This window comes from Gracilinanus agilis, chromosome 5 (assembly GCF_016433145.1).
Source record: "Gracilinanus agilis isolate LMUSP501 chromosome 5, AgileGrace, whole genome shotgun sequence".
Taxonomy (NCBI): domain Eukaryota; kingdom Metazoa; phylum Chordata; class Mammalia; order Didelphimorphia; family Didelphidae; genus Gracilinanus; species Gracilinanus agilis.
In genome coordinates this window covers 120,744,728-120,762,844 of record NC_058134.1, presented here as the reverse complement: position 1 = coordinate 120,762,844, position 18,117 = coordinate 120,744,728, and the positions used below count along the sequence as shown (strand labels likewise).

The 18,117-nt window shown below is 34.6% G+C and overlaps 1 protein-coding gene across 1 annotated transcript in view; it reads left to right on the top strand.

Annotated features, from left to right (window-relative positions):
- The window catches only part of MKLN1 (muskelin 1), a 240,632-nt gene that overhangs the window by 191,423 nt on the left and 31,092 nt on the right, over positions 1-18,117 (top strand). The window contains exons 11-12 of the mRNA XM_044679015.1: positions 9,254-9,475; positions 10,287-10,416. Of these exons, the coding sequence (XP_044534950.1) occupies positions 9,254-9,475; positions 10,287-10,416 (352 nt within the window). The remainder of the gene's footprint in view (positions 1-9,253; positions 9,476-10,286; positions 10,417-18,117) is intronic.

Here is an 18,117-nt window from a genome sequence, read left to right as displayed (position 1 = left end):
ATTTAGTCCATAGGCAAAAAACATTTAGGAAAAAGAGAAAACAGCAAAAGAAATGACCAACCATAAAATTTTTATGGAGACAAAAAGCAATGCACAGATTCAGTAGGAAACTTTCAAAGAAAAATGGGAATTTATCTCAGACAAGAAGAATTCAAAAAGGAATTTAGTAATCAAATAAGAGATAGAAGAAAAATGGGGAAAGGAATTGAAAACACTGCAAAAAGAAAATAGCTTAAAAACCAGAAGTGATCTACTAGGAAAAGGTAAAATAATGCAATGATAAAAAGAATTCCATGAAAAGTAGAATGGACCAAATGGAAAAGGAGTATCAAAAGGTCATGAAAGAAAATAATTCTTTAAAAATTAGAATAGAAGGTAATGACTTCATGAGGCATAAAGAAACAATAAAATTAAATTAAAAGAATGAAAAAATAGAAGAAAATATCTCATTAAAAAAAGACAACTGACCTAGAAAATAGGTCCAGGTGAGACAATTGAAGAATTATTAAACTACCTGAAAGCCATGATTAAAAAAAAAAATCCTAGGTATTATATTGCAAGAAACTATCAAACAAAATTGCCCTGATATTCTTGAACAAAGAGGGTAAAATAGAAACTGAAAGAATCCATAGATCCCTTTTTGCATAAACCCCCAAATGATAACTCCCAGGAATGTAATAACCAAGTAATATAGCTCTCAGGCCAAGAAGAAAATAAAATACTTCAAACAGTCAGAAAGAAACAATTCAAATATCAGGAAGCCCCAGGCAGGATTGCATAGGATCTGGCAGCTTCTACATTGAAGGATCAAAGGCTTTGAATATGATATTCCAGAAGGCAAGGGAATTAGATTTACAGGCAAGGATCACCTACCCATCAAAACTGACTTCTTTCAGGGGGAAAATGATCATTTAATAAATTAGAAACATTCCTGTCAAAAAGTCCAGATCTAAACAGAAAGCTTGAAGTCCAAATATAAGAATCAAGAGATTCAAAAGGAAAATAAGAAAGAAAAAGTTTAAGGGCTTACATGGAAAGATGGTATTTGTAACTCTTCAAATTTTTGTCATTAACATAATAATTAGAAGAGTATAGACAGAGACTGTGGTAGTAAGCTGTTTAGACTGGTAAGTAAAAATGTGGCAGAACCTAGTTCTTATATTAAGTCTAATATAAAGTAGATTGAAAGAATGTACAAATAGGAAAAAAAATGCCACCATAAAGAGGCATTAAAGTGACAGAAACTCAAGACACAAACACAGAATAGAATGTTTCCACAATATCTCCAAATAAAGCCCCAAAGAACAGCATACCGTAGGAATACGAACTCAGCTAGAATTCCTGGAAGAAATGCAAGTTATTTGTTTTTGCTTAAGAAAGATTTTAAAATGTTTCTATAAATGAAAGCACTTGAAGAAGAACAATCAAAAGGCTGAAAAAAAATAGAAGAAACTGTAAGGTATCTTATAGCAAAAACAACCAATCTTGAAAATAGATTGAGGAGGAAAAAGAATTAAGAATCATTGGACTCTCTGAATGTGATTACCAAAAGAGAGTCTAAACATCATATTTCAAGAAATCTTAAAAGGAAACTCCTTATATCTCTTAAAACCAGAAGACAAAGTAGAACAAGAAAGAATCCACCAATTATTTCTTTTTTTTTCCACCAATTATTTCTTAAAAGAAACCCCAAAAGGAAAACTCACAAGAACATCATTACTTAAATCTAGAGATACCATTAAAGGAAAAAATACACAAAACAACCAGAAAGAAAACATTTCTCTACCAAAGAGAAAGAGTCTGGATCACTCATGATTTAGTACATCCCTCTCTGTTGAGCTTTGGGGGTGATATTCTGGAAAGCAATTGTTATAGTTTTACATAGCAAAACTGACTACAATACTTTGGTGGGGGGATGGATTTTTAGTGAAATAGTGGAATTTGTAATCATTTTTAATGAAAAGACCAAAATATGGAGAAACTTTTAAGTTCAAACACAGTAGTAAAGAAAAACATGAAAAAGTAAACATGAATGAGCAATGATAAAGGACCAAATTAGGATGAACTGCTTATTTTCAAACAAATTATAATGTTCATTAGGACTCATGGAGGGAGTCTTAAGGCCTGGGAGAAAGAGGGTTTGTTAAATCTTGATAATCTTAAGAGCAGAAAGGAAAGAGAAGAGAAGAGAAGAGAAGAGAAGAGAAGAGAAGAGAAGAGAAGAGAAGAGAAGAGAAGAGAAGAGAAGAGAAGAGAAGAGAAATACACTTTTAGTAGGAGAGAAAATTATCTTATATAATAATTAGGCTGTTCAAGAGACATCTATCCAATCTGGGAGGAAGGGGGATGAGGATGCATAACTGTCAGTTTAACATTACTTACATCTGAACTGTTCAGATATTTTAATTAAATTAGGACTCTGATCCTCAGATTTTAATAAAGTTTATTAGAATTAGTTGAATAGGTAAAAGAAGAGAGATAAAGTAAAGTGATCTAATTGCACTACTCACATGGCTGCTTCCAGCAGCAATCCAGCATATGAGTTTCTTACTGGGCCCCTAGAGATAGAGAGATCTTACACTTCTTGAAAATAAGCAGTTTATCCTAATTTGGTCCTTTATCATTGCTCATTCATGTTTACTTTTTCATGATTTTCTTTACTATTGTGTTTGAACTTAAAAGTTTCTCCATATTTTGGTCTTTTCATTAAAAATGATTATAAATTCCACTATTTCACTAAAAATCCATCCCCCCCCCCCCGAAGTATTGTAGTTAGTTTTGCTATGTAAAACTATAACAATTCCTCTCCAGAATATCACCCCCAAAGCTCAACAGAGAGGGATGTACTAAATCATGACTGATCTAAACTCTATCTCTTTGGTAGAGAAATTCTTTCTTTCTGGTTGTTTTTCATATTTGGGTCATGTTCAGACTCCTGTTTGGGTCAAGTTCAGGTGCAGACTCACATTACTTGCATGACCCAAGAAAGGAGGGAAGAGTAAACTTACCCTACAGTCTCCTCTCTGATTCTTTGGGAGACCAACATGTTGAATCTCACCAGGGTTTTCTTGGAAATTAACATGTCAAGTCTCCCCAGTGAATCATTCTACATATGGAGCCTATACATTTAACACTTCTCTTACTAGAGGTATATAAAATATTGCACCTTACATAGAGGGAATTACAATGATTTGGAGGATAAGAAGGAAAAGAAAAAGAAAAAAATGATTGATAGAAGCATTGATAAAAAGCCAATTGGGGACACTCCCCTTTGGTGTAAAAGTTTACATTGAGAGTAAATGATAGGTTCAATCCCCTTCAGATCAATCAATATATCCCAAAGTTCACTCTGGATCTCTTGATGTAATGTGTGATTTCTGTAGGCATCCTTATGGCATCTTCCCCAGAAGATCTATTTTCTTGATTTGGGATATTGGTGATGTTCTTTTCCCAAAATTGATTTAAAAGATCTTAAAACTTGGATTTTAGGATAATTATACAATCCCCTCCTCCAGGAGCGTGTTGACCAATGCTAGAATCACCCTGGGATGCCAATTAAAGTAGTTTATGTCCTATGAGAAAGCAGGACAAATGCAACAATATTGCACTTAACCATTGGCAGCCAAAAAATTGCTATACTATAAAAGAGAAAAGGGGACAAAAATCTGAGGTAAAAGGAAAATTTCATTCCCTGGTCTGATTTTTTTTTTCCCCCTTTAATTTCAAGGAGAGGGGATTGATGTCTTCAAAATTAAAAAGAACAAAAATCATATAATTAAATCACTAGAAAAGACTTGAAAGCTTAAGAATAAATGAGCTTTTCTTAAAATGATATGTGGCATATATCTAAATCCAGAAACATCTTTTATTTGTAATGGGAATAAACTAGAAGCCTTTCTAATAATATCAGTGTTGAAGCAACGAAAGCCATCATCACCATTATTATTCCATATTGTACTAGAAATGCTATCCATAGTTATAAGATAAGAAAAAAATGAAAGGACTAATCATTGGCAATGAGGAAACAAAATTAGCACTTTTTGTGAATGATATAATGATCCTCAGCAAACCCTAGTGAGTCGGTGAAAAATTTAATTGAAACAATTAACTTTAGAAGCACAAGATATAAAATAAATCCTCATAGGCCACCAGCATTTCTCTAACCACAAAACCCAACATTAAGAGATAGAGAAATTCCATTTAAAATAACTTTAAAGGGTATAAAATATTTAGTTGTTTACTTGGGGGGTGTACAAAATACAAAGAGAAACTATGTGAACTCAATTATGAAACATTCTTCATGAAAATTTTTTAAAGCTTCACAGAAAAACAAATGGAGAAATACTCTTTGGTTGACTGAGTCAATGTAATATGAATGATGATAATGTCTAAATTAATTTTCTTATTCAGTGCTATACCAGTCAAACTACCAAAGAATTACTTTATAGAATTAGAAAAAGCAGTAAAATTTATCTGGAGGAACAAAAGGTCCAAAGTTTTAATGGAATGAATGAACAAAAATTGTGAAGGAAACGTACTATCTGTACCAGATCTCAGACTATAATATAAAGTGGCTATCAAAACAATTTGGTAATGGATAAGATATAGAGTGATTAATCATTAGTATACCTAAGTAACTAAACATAATAACTTAATGTTTTATAAAGCTGAAAACAAGAACTCTTTGATAGAAATTGCTGGGAAAATTAGAATGTAGTCTGGCAGAAACTAGGTATTAACAAACATTTTATCCAAATTAGTTCAAAATAGACACTTAACTTAGATATAAGGGGTGAGATCATAAGGAAGTTAGAGGAGCATGCAAGAAATTATCTTTGAAATCTGGCCTCAGACACTTCTAGCTGTGTGATTCTGGGTAAGTCACCTAATCCCAGTTACCGTTCTTCTGCCTTGGTACTGAAACTCAGTATTGATTCTGAGAGGAAAGGTAAAGGTTTTAGAAAGGAAAAGGAAAGAAAGCAATGCCAGTTGTGGTGTATCATGAAAGGTATTTTGTACAATGTGATACTTGAGCTTTTTTTTTTTTTTTTTTAAAGGAAAAGAATGATTCACTGGTTTGTAAGTGATACATACATATGTCCCAGTCTAATGCAAAAGCATGTGGAAACAAGAGATAGAGAATTAGAGAAAAGGCCATTTTTGGCATATTATTGAATGCAAGATGAAGAGTTGTATATAATGAGATGGGAATTTGTGAAGGACTTTCAAAGCCAAACACAGATATTTGTCATGTTTGATGATTGATTTAGTGGGAGCACCTAAGTGGTTAGATAAGTGCTTAAGGAAAGGTATGTAAGCATCTCTGTAGAGAATGAACCAGACTTGGAAGAGAAAACTGAGTCAGGGAGGCAAGAAGTCCATTGTAGTAGTCTATGCAGGAAATGATTAAGTTTTTTTGTTTGTTTGTTTGTTTTTTTAGTTTTAAACGCTTAACTTCTGTGTATTGACTTATAGGTGGAAGAGTGGTAAGGGTAGGCAATGGGGGTCAAGTGACTTGCCCAGGGTCACACAGCTGGGAAGTGTCTGAGGCCGGATTTGAACCTAGGACCTCCCATCTCTAGGCCTGGCTCTCAATTCACTGAGCTACCCAGTGAGATGATTAAGTTTTGAACTAAGATAATGTGAGTAGCATGAAGGTGCTGGATTTTTAGACATAGACATGGCAAGATTTAAAAACTGATTGGATATGTGATGTAACAAGAGAGTGAGAAACAAGCATGTTATGAATCTGGGAGACTGGAAAATGGTAAAAGATGATTTAATTTTTGTTTTGGACATACTTAGTTTAAGATGTTTCCAAGACAGCAATTATTTAGCAATCAACACACATTTGTTAAAGTGCATATTATATGACAAGACACTGCTGAATACTGGGGATGCAAACATAACCAATGAAACATTTAGCTTGAAATGTCCAATGAGCAATTGGTGATGGAACTCTCAAGCTCAGTAAAGAGACTCAGTTTGTAAAAGTGAAAGGATTCAAAGAGCAGAATAGACTTAAACTAGGGGAGATGAAATACAAGAATAAAAATATGCTTCAGTGTCTTTTCCATTTCATTTTCATAGAGAAATGTATGTTCTTCATCTCTATGGAATTAGTTTAGATGAGCATTGAAGCAATAATAATTAAAGGCACAGTGATGTAGTAAAAAGTGTATTGGAAGTGGATCTTGGCCTTTCTGACTGCAAGTCTCTCTGCCTCTGAAACAATCTGTCAGCAAGCATTTTATAAATGTTTGCCTTGCACCAGACAGGCACTGCAGTAAGCACTGAGGATAAATATTTTATTGAACCAGAAAAAATAATAACAAAATTCATTTGAAAAACAAAAAGTAAAGGATGTCAAAGGAATTAATGAAAAAAAAAAGTTAAGAAAGGAGGATTAGTAGAACCAGATTTTGAACTGTAATAAAACAGTAATGACCAAAACTATCTGGTCCTGGCTAAGAAATAGAAAAGTAGATCAGTGGAACAAAACATACAATAAACAGTTGTAATAGATTATAGTAACCTTTTGTTTGACAAAAGTAAAGATCCAAGTTTTTGGAATAACAATGAACTATTAGGTAAAAATTATTGGGAAAAACTGAAAAGCAATCTGGCAGAAACTAGATATATGCCAGTATCTTATACCATTTAACCATAAGATCAAAGTGGATACATGACAGACATAAAGGGAGATATAAAAGCAAATTAGAAGAGCAGGGAATATATTACCTTAGAAGAGCAGGGGATATATTACCTATCAGATTTATGGATAGGAGAAGAGTTTATCAAGAGTGAGGAAGCATTGTAAAATGTAAAATGAATAATTTTCAATACATTAAATTGAAAAGTTTCTGTACCAAAAAAAACTAACATAACTAAGATTAAATAGAAAGAGTAAGTTTTGGGGGAGGGGGGAAATTTTATAGACAGTTTCTCAGCTGGAGCTCACATACCTAAAGTATGTAGAGAATTGTTTCAGAATATAAGCCATTCCTCACTTGGTTAAATGGACAAAAGATATAAATAGATGTTTGTATAAAGACATCAAAGCCACATATAAGTTAATGAAATATTACTGTAAATAATTGATTAGAGAAATGCAAGTCAAAACAACTTTTGAGATATCTCATACCTATCAGATTGGCTAAAATGATAAAAGAGCAAAATGACAAATGATGAGGATGTGGAAAAATGGGGACACTAATATAACTGCTCTCTTTGATATGGCAAAGATATGGGAATTGAAAGGGATGCCCATCATTTAGGAAATGGCTGAATAATTGTGGCATATGATTATAATGGAATACTGTGCTGTAAGAAATGATGAACAGGTTAACTTTGGAAAAACATGGAAAGGACTACATGAAATTATAGTGAAACGAGCAGAAGCAAAAGAACATTATATACAGCAATGGAAATAATTGTTTGAAGAATGACTTGTGTATGTCCACCTCTAAATAAAGAACTAATAAATTTAAAAAAAAGATATATTTTTGTCAAATGATCCCCTCTCTAATGGGGGAGAGGGGAAAGAAGCCATTAAGCAGAGAGTTTTAATGTAACAAACAAGCAAATAAATAAAAATTTTTAATTATAATAAACTACAATGACTCCCTATTTAAAAAAATTAAAATCATGGGGACTTAAACTTTTCTAACATTCTGACACATTGCCAAGTCCTCTCCTTTGGGTAATAGAACTTAACCATCTCTACCCACTATAACACTTTGCAAATATTGCCTAATCAGAGGGGAGAAAGAAAAGAGATATGAATTATAGATGTGAATGGCATGTATAAGAGATCAGGGAAATTTAAAAATTATTCAGGATCATTGATTTAAAGCTGGAAAGTACCATATTAGTGCCCTAATGGATAGAATGATAGTGTGCTGAGCCTGACGTCAGGAGGACCCGAGTTTATATGTAGCCTCAGATACTTACAGCTATGTGAAGCTAGGTGAATTACTTATCTTTGTATCAGTTTCCTCAACTATAAAATGGTAAAAATAATAGCTTCCACCTCCTGGGGTTGTTGTGAGGATTAAATGAGATAATTGTATAATACTTAGCATAGTGCCTGGCACACAGAGGTTTCATATAACTTTTACTTATTTTATCATTATTGGCATCATAATCATCATTTATTCCACATCTTCTCAGTAAGGCCCAGAAAGATTAAATGACTTGACCAGAGTCACTCAATAAGTGTTTACAGGACTGAGATTTGAGCACATGTCCTCTAGGCTCCAAATCCAGTGGTCTTTTTATTATGCCATGCTTCCTCTAAATTAATCAGTCAGTCAGTAAACATTTATTAAGCACCTTCTATGTGCCAGGCATTGTGCTAAGTGTTCGAGGCTGGTTTAAATATATATTTAATATGCTGTTTAGGGGAGGCAGAGAGAGACAGAGACATACAGTTTGAGTAAGGTTTTATATGCATAATTTAAACTTTAAACATAAATTTCACTCATGTTTGGATATACCTTCCATTTTGAACTTTTTAGCTTATAAATACTTCAAGAAAGATTTTTATTCGAACTCAGAATCATATGAAGCTGGGCCTGTTAAGCCTTATGATATTTAACTAAACTCACTTTATGTCAGGTCATAGAGAAATAGAGGTATTTTTAAAATATAAATTGTAAAACAATTCAAAGTAACCTAGAATCAAAATGTCATATTTTAAAGGACTTAAAAACAATCATACTGCAAAAATGATAAATTTAAGACTTCCTCTCAGGAACCAGCTCTTAGAATTATCTGTAAGCTTCTAACTAGATCAAAGACCCAGTGATCTATAAAATCTTTGTAGTAATGTCTTCACTACCTCACACTGTTATTGTTAAGAAATTAGTTTGTAAGTTAAGTGATAAATGGGAACTGTTAGATAGTAGCCCAGGACAGTTGGGAAGGGGCTTTGGAAGCAGTCTTTAGCTTCATTTATGTCAATAGCTTCTGCTGCTTTTGACAAAAGCTGCTGTACAACTTAGAGAAAATCTTTAGCTCTTTAATCCAAGTCTTAGCTCTCACTGGAAAAAGAAAGCCTGGAACAGTATTTTAAAAACAACCATTGTCTTTGTTGAAATGTTTTTAATATTTTGTTATTCATATGGTAGTTTTCTTGCATTTTAAAACGGAACCACAGGTTCCCTGAAATTCTAAAAAGTATGCATAAATATATTAATTCCTTAACATGTTGATAGGAACATGCTAAAATCAATTTATTTTCTTCATGCAGATGTGTATGGATTCTGAAAAACACATGATCTATACTTTTGGTGGAAGAATTTTGACTTGTAATGGCAGTGTAGATGACAGTAGAGCCAGTGAACCTCAATTCAGTGGTTTATTTGCTTTTAACTGCCAATGTCAAACATGGAAACTTCTTCGAGAGGATTCATGTAATGCTGGACCTGAAGACATCCAGTCCCGAATAGGACACTGCATGCTTTTCCACTCAGTAAGGCTATAATTGAGATTATAATACAAAAATGTGTAATGTTTTTCTCATTTTAGAGAAGAAAGGGTAGAATCTATTTGATTTTGTACAACAAAATTTAAAATTCCTATTTTTTTTTTTATTGTCCACATAATCAAGGGATACAGGTATTGACTTAGATTTTTTGCATTCTGGTGACTTTAGAATGGGGGGAAAAGTTCCATTTATTCAACAGTTCATATTTTCTTCTGTGGGACCTCACCTGATAGCCCAAAGACTTCTAGCTGATATTATTCTCCACTTCTGCTGTTAGGGATTCTGAGATTAAGCTTCACTATTATCCATCTCCATCTTAATGCTATTTCAACTCACATCTTCATGCCAATGAAAGGTAACAGTAAATTATATGTTGCTCTTCATTATTTTCACCATTACTCTTCTCCCTCTTTCCTTCTTAAAGTTTTTGTTTTTAATCCATATTTAGGAACTTTTGCTTCATATAACTTTATAGTCTTAAAGAGGTGCCTAATGTACTGTTTTGGCAGGTGCAGAATTTGAACCTAGTCTGTACTTGACTCCAAAATATAGCCTCTTTCTACTAGGCCAATCTTTCTATCTGCTTTACTCTATGGGTATACAAATTTAAGAACTGACTTTATAAAACCTGAGTCATTGCTTACCAGACTACACTAACTCTCAAACATTAATCAGAACTAATTTCTTAAAGGTCTGATTACTAATGAGTAAGTTCTTTCACACTGATCTTCAGCTATCATGCTACATCACTGCTTCTTGCTTTATTCATTTTTCCATTATTTTTTTCAATTTTCAGAAAAATCGTTGCTTATATGTATTTGGTGGTCAGAGATCAAAAACCTACTTGAATGATTTCTTCAGTTATGATGTAGATAGTGACCATGTGGACATCATATCAGATGGCACCAAGAAAGACTCTGGGATGGGTAAGAGATTTTAATGAACTTTATTTTCTTGATTGGTAGAGATGGAATATGCATTTTCTGAGAATAAGGGATTTGAAAATTCCTAAATTCCTGTGCATTTGTTAGCATAAAAATGCTTAAATATGCATAAATCAGCTACATAATTCTTTTCTAAAACAAAATACCTAGGGGGAAGCCAGGTGGCTTAGTGGTTTGATAGCCAGCCCTAGAGACAGGAGGTCCTAGATTCAAATCTGGTCTCAGACACTTCCTAACTGTGTGACCCTGGGCAAGTCACTTACCCCGCATTGCCTAGCCCTTACCACTCTTCTGCCTTGGAGCCATTATACAGTATTGACTCTAAGATGGAAGGTAAGGGTTTTAAAATAAAAAACAACAAATACCTAAAAAAACCTACCGTGTTGTGTGTGTGTTTTTTTTTTTTTTTGCTGAGTTAAATAGGTGGCCATCTTTCCACCACTCTCTGCTTCTACCATAGTGACCTGTTTTCAAAAGAGGGTTCTTGTGTGCTAAGGGAGAATTTGAAGAGATTGCTACTCCCCTCTAAAACTTACAAAACATGTTGGGATTTTCGAAGTTCTAGATCATTATATCATGCTAAAAGAAGTTAGGATATGAAACTTATAGAGGAATCACTAGGGATTTTAGTAGTTAATTTAAGAATATTATAGTGCTTAGTAGAATTTTGTAATTTTTAAATAACAGTCTTGGCAAACCCAGAAATCAAATGCTGACACTTAATAAACCTTGACATAGATTTTGTATTCATGCCTCTGTTAAATATAAAAGAAAGCATAAAATGTAATTTTCAACTCTTATCTCTAGCATAGTTTGATCTTTTACCCCCTTATTTCTCATAATATTTATATTTATACATATACATATAGGTAGAGTGGTTGAGAAACCGATTATTATGTGTGCATGTTTATATGTATACACACATACAAATTTTTAGTCACCTGAGGTTTCTTGTGGTTTTCTGGTCCCTACTCTTACATTTATTTATTTGTTTGTTTATTTATTATAAAGCCCTTACTTTCTGTCTTAGTAACAACTCTAAGACAAAAGGGCAAGGACTAGGCAATTAGAGTTAAATGACTTGTCCAGGGTCACAGGAAGTGTCTGAGGCCAGATTTAAACCAGATCCTCCCCATTCCAGGCCTGGATCTCTATGTACTGGGACATCTAGCTGCTCTCCCTCACCTTCTACCACCCCACTCTTCTAAACAGTAATCCATAATATTCTTAAATGTATTTGTACATTTCATGTGAGAGGGAGAGAGAGAATTACATTCAACAACCCATTTATAAGGCACATTCTCTAAAAAACAACAGTAAGATTTTCATTTTTTAAAATAAAATTTTTGTATCTTTTTAAATAAATCACCAAAATTTTCCCTACTTTGTGCTCTTTCTTCTTCTCCCAGAGAGCCATCTCATGTAACAATATTTTTAAAGGAAAAATAAAATTCAACAAAACTGATCAATACATAGAAAAGTCAAAATATATGTAATAAACTATGCCCTGGACCTAATTTTGCAATATTCACTTTTGATTTTTTTGTGTACATAGATGTTCTTTCATCTACAATGTTTTGTTGTTGTTACCTTCTTTCTTAGAACCAGTACTGTGTATTGGTTCCAAGGTAGAAGGGCAATAAGGACTAGGTAATGGGAGTTAAGTGACTTGCCCAGGATCACACAGCTAGGAAGTGTCTTAGGTCAGATCTGAACCTAGGGCCTCTTGTCTCTGGGCCTGGCTCTCTGAACCATCCAGCTTCCCCCTCATCTATAATATTGTAGTCCTTGTACATACTGTTTTCATGGCTCTGCTTACTTCATTTTGTATTATTTCATGTAGACCTTCCAAATATGTCTCGGTATTCACTGTTTTCATCATTTCTTAAAGGACAAGTAACATTCTGTTACATTCATGTTCTATAGCCTGTTTAGTCATTTTCCAGTTGGTTAACATCTACTTGGTTTCCAGTTCTTTGTTATCACAAAAAAATACTGCTATAAATATTTTGGCATATATAAGAATTTTTTTTTCTTTCAATGTCATTCTTGGGGTATAAACCTAGTAATGGAATCTCTTAAGTCAAAGCATATGGACATGTTAGTCATTTTATTTGCATAATTTCAAATTGCTTTCCAAAACAGTTGTGCCAGTTCACAGCCTTAGCAACAATGCACCATTGTGCCTCTCTTCCCAACATCTCTCTGAATATTAACTATTGCCCTCTTTTGTCAGCTTTCTTAATATGGGAGGGAGAGGGGAGGTTGTCATTTATTAATAGAAAGCTGTCTTTTAACTTGGGCAACATTGTTCTGATTTTGACTTTTTGTCTAGTTTTGTTTTGTCTTTTATTTACATTGGATGCGATCATCATAGATGTGAGGCTTTTTCTTTGCTTTCTTTTTCTACTTTATTTTATATGAGTTTTCTTCTTTCAGTAAGTCACATTCTTAATTCTTTGTGGTGCAGTCACATTCTGTTCTATTCCTGTGCCACATAATTTGTTTGTTCAGTCATTCCTCAGGCCTCTTGTACTTATTTTTCTTTGCCAGCTTTGTGATTTTGCAAATAACCCTGCTGTGAACATTTTTTTGCACATGGATCTTTTCCTGCCAGTGGCAACAGTTACAACTAGGAATTTTTGTGCCTTGGGCAACCACTACAAACTGCTTCAAGACCAAAGGTACCTTCGGTTATGGGATAGGGTGATGAACACCACCCCATACAGGGAAACAAAGAATCTGAAACCATGAGTACAATGTTGTGAACAGGAGGCATGGATATTAGTAGCTTCCTTTTTTAATTATTTATTTTTAATGGCTAGGTACTAATGTTATCTTACTTTTCTGTATATATCCCAAGTGCCTGGCACCTAATAGAGACTTAATAAATGTTTGCTGATTGATTTGACATTTTCTTCCTATTTGACATCTAAGAAGCTTGCTTAGGTATGTGTAGTATAGTAGTCCACATAACAAATATGGGAGTTGTCTTAGGGGGGTTGCTAAAATAAAGCCTGAAGTCATTCCCCTCTTCCCAAAACTATCAAGAGAAAATGTTAGAATTGAAGGGGACCTTAGGACATTAGAAATAAGCTAGTTTTTAAAATTTATGTCATAGATTACCTCTTTTGCCATCTTGGTAAAGCCAACGGACCATTTCTCATAATGTTTTTAAATACATAAAATGTTACAAAGGAACTCAATTATATTAAAATAGTTATCAGAATGATTGAAATAAAAAGTTCACACACCCTAAATTAAGAAAGAAGAAATTGAGTTTCCAGTAGAGAAGTGATTTTTGTGGTCAAGGTCTTAGGAAAGGCCATTTGGACATTTGAAGCCGAAGTGAGGAAGCATTAAGTAGAACCCAGATCTTATAGATTCACAGAGCATTAGCTTTGAGAAAGATTTTAGGGACTCTTTTGTCTAACTCCTTAATTTTACAGAGGAAATCAGGGCATAGACTAAAACCTAGGTCTCCTGACTTCTTGTTAATGTCCGAATCTTCTTTTACCCAATTTGCTGAAATTTAACCCTCTAAGATAGGAATAGTGCTCACTCAGGAGCACCAGGCCTTTCTTAGAATTCCCTCTTGACTCTGGTTAAACAGATTAGCAAAAGCAGTGCCCGTCAACTTTCTGGAGTCTATTCTTACTTATCCTAAAGAAGGAAACTAGCAGTCTTCTGCATTGGAAACAAGGACTTGAGTATGTCCCAACCTGTGGCTGAGTAAGTTCAGTATGTGTAGTATACACATGGTCTCTGCCTTCTCCTTCCTGTTACTTAGGGGACTTGGGCATAGCCTTTGATACTAAGGACACCAGTAAACTGGACCCTAGGGTTAGTGGGGCTAGGCCTACCTCCTGCCTCATAGGTAGGTTTTTCCAGCCTTTTGTAGTCTCAAGCCTCTTGCTTTTGAGGTAGAGCCAGCTAGGAAACCACACTAGTCCATTCCCCTTACCCTCACCCCCCAACTCTGCCTTAGAGAAGTGCTATCAAAGCCTTCTTAATTTCTTACCTAGTTCAAAGCCTCAGCCTTGATTCCAGTTATACTCAATGAACTATTTGAGATACAACCCAAGCAATGCAGTCAAAAGGCATAAAAAGTAAATTTTTTGCATAATTAAACATTTCTCCCAAAATACCACCTCTTATAACATTTTTAACATTGAGAAATGTTAGATATCTTGTTATATTTATGAATAGATAATCTATTGTTTTGTCCTTATGCATCTAAGAAAATAAACAACTTTGAACTTTTCTCATTTGCAAAGAAAAATGTCAGGTCTAATTATCTGTATCAAGCTAAGCAAGTTATCCTATTTCAAACTATACAGAATTATTCATGTTCATAGTAAAACCATTGCCTGAAATGTATGCCCTTGAATAATGCTTGTTTAACTGATTGATTTTGTAAAGTAACATTGGATTTTCTTGCTGTTTAGTCACCATGTGTAATGTGTAGTAAAGACAAGTTGCTTGTATTGGAGTACGTCCAAAGAGCATCTCATACAGTGATATATGTAGATCTGCTCTTGGTCTAGTACGTAGGTAAAACAAAGCTATGGGAAATCTATCTGGCCATTTGAGATGAGTTTCAGCACAGAGTTTCGCAGCCATGGTCTTGAATTCCCTATTCATACACTCCACCTTACCTGAACTTTGTGGGTGGTAAGGAACATGATATTTAGGTGTTATTCCTAGATTCTCATAGACTCTTCTAAGGATATCCTGAGTGAAATGAGATCCCTTATCCAAATCTAGTTAGAGGTACACGGAATGTAGGCACAATTTCCTTGAGTAACACTTTCACCACAAAGCTTGCTGTGTTGGTATTTGATGGAAAAACTTCAGGACACTTAGTCTATCAGCTATCACAAGAAAATTCTAGTATCTTCCAGCTTTAGGCATACAGATGTAATCAGTCTATAAACTCTCAACTGGACAGTATGCTAAAGGTCTACCACCCAAACCTTTCTTTCTGAATGCACTTTGATTGAACTTTTGGCAGACTGAACAACTATTACAGATCTTATTTGCAACAATACTTATTCCTGGCGCAACACATTGCTTCTTGATGGAATCTACAACAGCTTGTGTACCAAAATGAACTTTTGTGTGGATAGCTTGACATAAATAGGTATACAAGTCTTTTGGTAACAGTGGTCTTCCTGTATCAGTAATCCATATGCCATGTTCTTTCCTAGCTCCAAAGTTATCCTTCCATTTCTGTATATCTGAGTCTACATAAGCTTTTTCTAGATCATCAGAATCAATAGATGTTAAATTCATTACATAAATTGGAGCTTTCTGGGCAGCATACTTCGCAATGATATCAGCTCTGTGATTACCTTTAGAGACTGAATCTCAACCACTAGTATGACTCCAGCAATGGATTACTGCCAGCTGTTTTGGCTTTTGCATTGCTTCTAACAATCCAGTTATTATTCCTGCATGAGCTGTTGGTTTTCCCAATGCAGTAATAAAACCTCGTTGTTTCCAGATCATTCCTGTTGCATGGCAAACAGAATTCATATTGAGAGTCAATGTAAATATTTGCCCTTTTACCATCAGCTAGAAGACTCAGGTTTGCTTCAGTGCTACCAATTCTGCACCCTGTGAATTAAGATTACTGCGATAATGAGCCATACCAAAGTGTCTCAAATTCTGTGACAACTGCAGCTCTAGTACATCTGATTCCATTACACAAATATGATGATCTATCTGTGAATAATACCAAGTCTGGATTTTCAAGTGGAGTGTCTTTTAAATGCATTCTAGGTGTATCTACAAGATCTACTACCTCAACACATTCATGCAATGGTTCACTTTTCTTTGGTAAATCAGGAAGAAGAATAGCTGGATTTAATACACTACATCTCTTCAACTGGATGTTCTCACTACTTTAGAGAATAATTTCATACTTAGATATTTATTGGTCTGAATATGCTTGAGTACGAAATTTCCTCATTAGTGCCTCTTATTTGATGAGAACAGTAGATCATTAAAGGGCATCCCAAAACTAGATCAGCTGACTTCTGGACTAATGCAGCTGCTGCTGCTACCGCTGTTAGACAGGGTACTGTATCCGCAGCTATTGGATCTAATTGATAGCTATAGTATCCAATTGGACAATAGTTTTGTCCTAGAGTCTGTGTAAGTACACCAGATGCTATACCTTTTGTTGCATTGACAAACAGCTGAAAAGATTTCTCATAGTCTGGGATTCCTAACACAGGTGCAGATAAAATAGCTTCTTTAAGCTTATCTAAGGCTAAACGATGTTCAGGCTTCAGTTTCAGAGGTTCTGGTTCTATATTCCTTGTTAGAGCTGTCAAACACTTAGTAATCTCACTATATCTAAGAATCCACTGTCTACAGAAACCAGTAGTTCCAAGAATAGCTCAAAGTTGTTTTTTAGTTTTAGGTGCACTCACTTTCTGTATATCAGCTATTCTCTTTTGTGTGATACTTCTGGAACCCTCTGACAACACTAATCCAAGATATTGTACTCGAGGCAAAACCCATTGTAATTTTTTTCCTTGGAGATTTTATGCCCTCGCTTGTATAACTCAATCAAAAGAATCTTGCTATCCCTGAGACACACCTTTGCATTTGGGGATGCTAAAAGAATATCATCCACAAAATGCACCAGTTTAACTCTCTTTAAATTTAATTGTTTTTAGATCTCAGTTTAGAATTTGAGAGAACTGGCTAGGTGAGTCCGTGAGACACTCTTCACACAAATAAAACTAGATCTAACCAATTGGAAAAACATCAATTGCTCATGGATAGGATGAGCTAATAAAATAAAAATGACAATCCTACCTTAATTAATTTACTTATTCAGTGCTATCTCTATCAAACTACCAAAACACTTCTTTATAGAATTAGAAAAAAAATTATTACAAAGTTCATCTGGAAGAACAAAATATCAAGAACATCAAGGGAACTAATGAAAAAAAAATGTGAAGCATGGAAGCCTAGTATTACCAGATCTCAAATTATACTATAAAATAATAATCATCAAAACAGTATCATACTGACTTAGAGATAGAAGGGTGGATCAATGAAATAGACTTGAAGTAAATGACAGTAGCAAGATAGTGTTTGATAAACCCCAGGATCCCAACTTTTGGGACAAGAACCCACTATTTAACAAAAATTGCTGGTGTTAGGGTTCAAATGGGTGGCCTCCAGAGGAACACACAAGACAATGCAATCAAAGCAGGAGAAAGCTTTATTGCCAGTGCGCGCTGGGGGAACTCAGCAAGAGAATCCCAAGTGGTGCATTCAAAGGAGGGAATATATATGTTTCTAGGATATAGGTGTCTTTGTCTTAAGGTTAGCTAATAGCAAGACAGAGGGAGTAGGGATGTTTCCAGGTGCCACAGGATATGATTCTTAATATTCAAGGCTGTTCTGTCTAGGAATCTTCAAGGCTGTTTTGTCTAGGGTTTTGATCAGAGTGGTGTCCCTGGGACTGTCAGCCAGGAGTTGTGTCCCTGGGACTGTGAGTCAGAGATAACTGCCCTGCTTGAGCCGAGCATGACGTTTATCCAAACCCCCCTGCTGCCAAGCTGTTTGTTATGAGTTTAAGCTTTTTGACTATAACATTTCTATAAGCTTTTTTGGCTATAACACTGGGAGAATTGGAAAATAGTATGGGAGAGATTAGGG